The sequence below is a fragment of the Propithecus coquereli genome, unplaced genomic scaffold, assembly GCF_000956105.1.
Source record: "Propithecus coquereli isolate 6110/MARCELLA unplaced genomic scaffold, Pcoq_1.0 Scaffold164, whole genome shotgun sequence".
Taxonomy (NCBI): domain Eukaryota; kingdom Metazoa; phylum Chordata; class Mammalia; order Primates; family Indriidae; genus Propithecus; species Propithecus coquereli.
This window is the reverse complement of record NW_012140969.1, coordinates 3,912,161-3,918,160: the sequence shown is the minus strand read 5'-3', so window position 1 is coordinate 3,918,160 and position 6,000 is coordinate 3,912,161. Positions and strand designations below refer to the sequence as shown.

General features: G+C 52.5%; 1 protein-coding gene across 3 annotated transcripts in view; it reads left to right on the top strand.

The window, feature by feature from the left end:
* The first annotated feature begins 46 nt into the window (after positions 1 to 46).
* Positions 47 to 6,000, top strand: part of CACNA1A (calcium channel, voltage-dependent, P/Q type, alpha 1A subunit) — a 231,026-nt gene continuing 225,072 nt past the window's right edge. For 2 of the 3 annotated variants that reach the window (XM_012641500.1, XM_012641501.1), the window contains exon 1: positions 267 to 559. In XM_012641500.1, coding sequence (XP_012496954.1) covers positions 267 to 559 — 293 coding nt within the window. Of the gene's footprint in view, positions 560 to 6,000 lie in introns of all 3 variants that reach the window. The other variant, XM_012641499.1, reaches the window with a different exon arrangement.

Here is a 6,000-nt window from a genome sequence, read left to right as displayed (position 1 = left end):
CCCCGCACCCTCCTCCCGCCCCTCCTTCTCCGGGGTCAGCCAGGAAGATGTCCCGAGCTGCTATCCCCGGCTCGGGCCGGGCAGCCGCCTTGTGAGCCCCCGACCCGAGGCGCCGAGCCGCCGCCGCCCGATGGGCTGGGCCGTGGAGCGTCTCCGCAGTCGCAGCTCCAGCCGCCGCGCTCTGGGCCCGGGCAGCATCGGCATCGGCGGCGGCGGCGGCGTCCTCCGCAGCGCTCGCCGCAGCGTAACCCTTTGCTCTTTGCAGAATGGCCCGCTTCGGAGACGAGATGCCGGCCCGCTACGGGGGAGGAGGCTCCGGGGCAGCCGCCGGGGTGGTCGTGGGCGCCGGCGGCGGGCGAGGAGCCGGGGGCAGCCGGCAGGGCGGGCAGCCCGGGGCGCAAAGGATGTACAAGCAGTCAATGGCGCAGAGAGCGCGGACCATGGCACTCTACAACCCCATCCCCGTCCGACAGAACTGCCTCACGGTCAACCGGTCTCTGTTCCTCTTCAGCGAGGACAACGTGGTGAGAAAATACGCCAAAAAGATCACCGAATGGCCATATCCTTTGCCCAAACCCCGGCGAGCCGCGCCTCCCCCTCCTCCCTCCGCCTCCCCTCTTCCAGGCTGGGAGAGAGACCCGGGGGTTGATGGGAGCCGGGGGGGTCTTCCAGGGGGCCGGGAGAGGGGCACCGGGGAGGAGTGCGGAGGATCTCTCCACCCCGAGCTGGAGCGGGGCTGAGCTACCGCGGAGGCTCCGGAACGGGCTGGGGGTGGAGGGCGGGGGGCGGCGGGTCCCTCCTGAGAACCGACTCCGGAATGGGGGCTGCGCCCTGGGGTCGTGCTGGGGCCTTGGTAAGGGCTTCAGAGCCAGTTCCGGAGGGGCCGGAGTTCTCCCGAAAGAGCCTGGACCCGTCCGGGGCCTGGGCGCTTCTGGTCAGGGCAAGGGAGCCGCCGGGGCCGCCTTGGCTGGGTTTCCTTGGCCGCCTCTGTGCCGGGCGGCCTCTCCACCCCTGCTTTCCCCGGGGTGGGGGCCGCACTTTCCGGGCAGGGCGCTTGGGGGCTCCCAGGGCCGAAAGAGTGAGAGGGAGACCATGTGGCCTTCACACTGAGAAGCCAGCGCCACCCCAGGGTGGGCCTCTGACCCGATCTGGACAGGGTAGCGACAAGAGCTGGGGGTCCTTATTCTCCCGGGCGTCTGAAGATTTCATTTCCTTTAACCGCTGATTAGGGACCTCTCATTATCTTCTGGGGTGTAGAGAAACAGATCCCATGTGCCTTCTGCGCCCCGGCCTGGGAAGACCAGCGTGGGCTATTTCAATAGGAGGGACAGGGCAAGAGAAGGGAGGTGTTGGGGCCTTTCTGGGGACCATAAGGCCTTGGGTTGGATTCAGCTTCTCCCACCCTAGCGAGCCGGGAGGGAACACCAGGAGACTCAGACTCCATGTGGACATCCCGGGCAGGTAAATGAATGCCTTTTTTTTTTTTTTAAATCAAAGACACAGAGGAAGAAAGTGAAGACCACATTTTCCTCCACTGAGGTGCTATCAAAACACAGAGCCCCTTGTGTTTCTTTAAATCTATGACTGTTTGAGATAAACCTCGAGGAGGGCTTAATATCCATTGAGATGTAGGCAGGCAAGGGTGGGTTATTAGTTGGGCTTTCTAGCAGTTATCTAAGGCTGACCCAGATTCCAAGAGGGGGGTACACCCTGCTCCCCAGGCTGGCTGGCCCCCATGCCATGCCCAAATGTGCCGCTTCTCGGCTTGCTTCCAACCAGCTGCCCTCAGTGTAAAAATGAACAGGGCATGATGGGCCCCCCCATCCGTGTTCTGTGTGGTCTCACGGTTACCTACTCAACAGGCCTGGGCCTTTTGTGGACCCAGGGCTGCTATCTGAGGAGCGCGGAGGTGGGTGGATTCACCTCTGCGGGGCTCCAAAATTGAGCCAGGCTCTTGGCTTCTGGGAGCTGACATTGTCACGAGGGTACTGAGGTTTGGGACTGTGTGAACAGTCTGCTTTGAGGATGGTGACAATTAAGAGGTTCAGCAGAGGTACTTTTGTGGGGGAGCTCACCCCAGCAACGATGTCATCTCCACTGATACCCAAGGCAGGAGCCAGGTCTTTGCCGTCTAAGTTCCAACCTCGTGAAGAGGCTGGTTCTTAAGGTTAGGAATTCCTCCCCACTCCAGGCTCGTTGGAGGGTGATTACTCTGCCCAGCGGGGTGAGTGCTGAGGGGCTTGGGGGGTGGTGAGGGGCACACTCCGCTCCAGGAGAGCCCAGGAGGGACTGACAGGTTTCCGTGTTGCAAATGCCTTCAGATTGCCTTCTGGAGTCTGGATTTGGAGACTTTTAAGAGGAAAGGAAGGAGGCAGGGAGCCCTTCTGTTGTGTCCTTAGCTCACCTCTGTCCAGCCTGAATCCCGCAGATGGGAGGGCTGTAAGGGAGGTGGGGGTACTGCAGTAGCCCCTCGGAAGAAGGAATTGTGGGGGAGACATGCTGGCAAGTTGGGAGTGTTGGTTGATACTTCAGCTTTTCTTCGGCCGGCTCGCTCAAGGCTTCCTTGCCGTTGTGATGAGTTTGTGCATTTTGCTCTCCGCGGACCGTTTTTGTTCTGTCTTTGGCTTCAGGTAGTAAACACGTTATACATCCCACTCTGGAAAGGAAAGTTCCCACCCCCCAGTCTGTCACCAAGCTGGGTCATCCAGGACTGAGCTTTCTCTGGGGGGTAGTGGGGAGGGAGAATGCGAGGCGATGGACAGAGGCTGAGGGAGGAGGGAGTGGTGGATAAAAGAATTCAGGCCGGCGTAAAGAGGGAGACCGTGTGGATGTGTCAAGGAGTCAAGATACCAGGACGGAACATTGACTTTTCTTTTTTATCCAGAATACTTCTGCAGTTTAAAAAAAGTATATGTGTAAGGACGTATTCTGAATTTTTAGACTGACGTCTAATAAAGGTACAGGAAAGAACACAAGTTGGATCTAGCTTCCTGCATTTTCACGAAGTAAATATATCAGTGCAACTAGCGCTCGGGTCAAGAAACCAAATACGGCCAGCTCCTCCCAAAAACCTTCCTCATCCTCTGTCTTAGTCACTCCCTGACAAGGGGACCGCTAGCTTGACTTCTAACTCCGTAGATTCATTTCGCCTCTTTTTGAACTTTATATGAATGGGATCACATGGTGCGTTTTCTCGTGCCTGGCTTCTTTTGCTCATGTCTGTGAGATTTCCCCACAATTGCTGCAAGTAATTGTAGGTTGCTCCTTCTCGTTGCTGTGTAGTATTTTATTGTGTGAATCTACCATCTACTTATGCATTCTACTGTGGATGGGCATTTGGGTAGTTTCCAGTTGTGTTGTTAGGGACAGTTCTTTGTACATGTCTTTGCTAAGTTTTTCCCCCTCTGCATTTCTGTTGGACAGGAGTGGAAATGCGCCTATCCGTTTAGATGCACGTGTATTGGGATGTGTGTCTGGAAATGATGCCTACTAAGGGTTGTAGGTTCCTCCTGGTCTTGTGCAAGAGGAGTGAGTGAATGTTTCATGGACTCGGCTGTGTGCACGTAGGGCCTAAGAACATTAATTCCAAGTGCAAGCTCTGGCATGGTGCGCTGGTGGAGGGCGCAACTTTGCCTTCCCTACACTCATGGGAAATTTCCTACTGTGATTCCTTTGTCTTTCATCCCCCAATGGGTCAGGCTTGAAGCCAGCAGTGAGAATTAAGTGTTCTCATTTATTTCATTTTCCCCTCTCTTCCTAAGTAAGAAAACCCAAAGGGAAGTCTTTGATGTTCAGATTTCACTGCTGCCTTTTTCTCATGCCAGGCAGCGACGCGTCTTGACCACACACCTTGGTTCCATGTTCTCATTGATTGGAAGTCTGATTTAAACATGGCTGTGATGGTCTCTGATGACTTCTGAAGAGCTCAGATCTGTCAGCTCAATAAGAAGCATCTGTCAACCTTCCTAGAGCTCCCCCCACCTCTCAATGCCACACGCTCCTTCTGACGTGCTACCAAGCACCAATGTGAATGTCATCTTTCCAGCCCTCCTCGTGCCAAGCAGGTCTCCCACTGAACATGATAGAGACATTGGACCATTACAAGAGCCATGGATGGAGGTCTGTGTTTTGTCACGCTTAGTCTCCTGATTCGCACGTGGGATTCCAGCTTTTCATCCGGGTTTGCAGGAATCTCAACAAGACACCTAAAGTCACATTGACATCAGGTAACCTATGGACATTGGTTGATTGGCATGCCTCCAATTTTTTTTTTTTTTTTGATAAGGAAAGGCTGCTAAAGAGAAACATTCTGCACGGGAAGCAGAAGGAGCCCTGGGGGATGTGGGAGCATGTTATCAGATGTTAGCTCATCCTGAAAGGTAGAATGTTCTAGAAGGTACTACTTTTGCAGGTAGGATAGTATAACTCACATGATTCTTGGGTTGGGTCGATTTGGCTGGCATTTCCAGAAGAGCAAAATTCCACAAAGTAAGAATTAGCGTGGCTTTTCCACTGCGAATTTTTTTTCTAACAAAGGTGCAATTCCTCATCCGCCATTCCAAAATCCAAAAAGCTCCAAAAACCAAAAAGATGGGCTCATTTAGAGGTAAAACCTAACCTGAACTGACTTGTGTGTATAGTCTTAAGGTACAGTTTGAATTGATCCCACATGGTGCATGTTTTGGTGTGTTTCGCCTACAGAAATGTTAGGTTTGCTCGGTTGTGGCGTGCTCAAACTTTCCTGTGCACGGGGATTGTCTTGTTAACATGAAGATTCTGCTCCAGCAGGTTTGGGGTGGGGGCTGGGATTCTGTTTTTCCAACTAGCTTCCCTGTGCTTCTAGTCTATGGGCTGTGCTTCGAGTATCCAGGTTATATCATAGAGACATCGTGTGACCTTTTTTCTTGTTCTTAAAAATCAGGTTTATCGAGGTATAATTTATGTGCAGCAAAATTCACCCTTTTTATATGCTGTTGTGTACATTTTGACGAATGCATGCAGGTGTGTGGCCACTACCCAAATCAAGACATGCAGCAGTTCTGCCAACCCCAAAATATCCGCATGGTGCCCTTCTGAGTCAGCACCCCCGTTTCTCCAGTCCCTTGCAACCACTGTTCTGTTCTCCGTCCCTACAGTTTTGCCTTTTCCAAAAGGTCGTATAAATAGAATCACACAGTATGTAGCCTTTTGAGTCTGACTTCTCTGAGATTCATTTGTGTTGTCGCATGTGTCTGTAGTTCGTTCGTTTTGGGTGCTGGGCGGTATTTCGTGGTGTGGATAGACCAGTGTTGATTCACCCATTTCCCAGCCGAAAGCCATTGGGATGTTTTCAGTTTGGGTGATCATGAATAGAGCTGCCATACACGTTGGTGGATGGGTTTGAGTGGGAACATCGAGGACATAACATTTCATTTCTCTTGGGTAAATAAATACCCAAGAGTGGGATTGCTGAGTTGTGTAGTAGGTGTATGTTTAATTTTATAAGAGACCCCCCCCAAACTGTTTTCCAAAGTAGTTGTACCATTTTACGTTCCCATCTTTGTTATCCTTCTAAAAGCCCCACGTTCTACACTCCAGAGCACATCTGGATTTGAGGGTTTAAGGTTAGGGATGTGGCTTTGCAGAAAGTGATGGAAATGGTTGTGTTAAATGCAAGTCAGAGAAATGGGCAAGATCGCGGATGCTGTTTGAAGCTATGTGTCTGCGCTAGCGAGAGAGAAGAGTCTCTGGGCTGGGGCGCCTTGGTTCTGCCACTCACCAGTAGAAAGTCAAGCTCCGAGGCCATGAGGCCCATGCCATTGTCCTGTTCTTTGCCACTGCAACTCCGCTGTGTGGCACAAAGCAGGCACCCCATACACGTTTGTTGAATGAATTAAAAAAAGTCTGTCTTCACCTATTAGCTAAATCATATGACATCTGATCTGCCCCTTGTGCCAATGTTTTAGGTTTTTGGTGGGTTTTAGGTGAAAGACGTTGGGAAGCTGTTCGTGAGGTTATCAA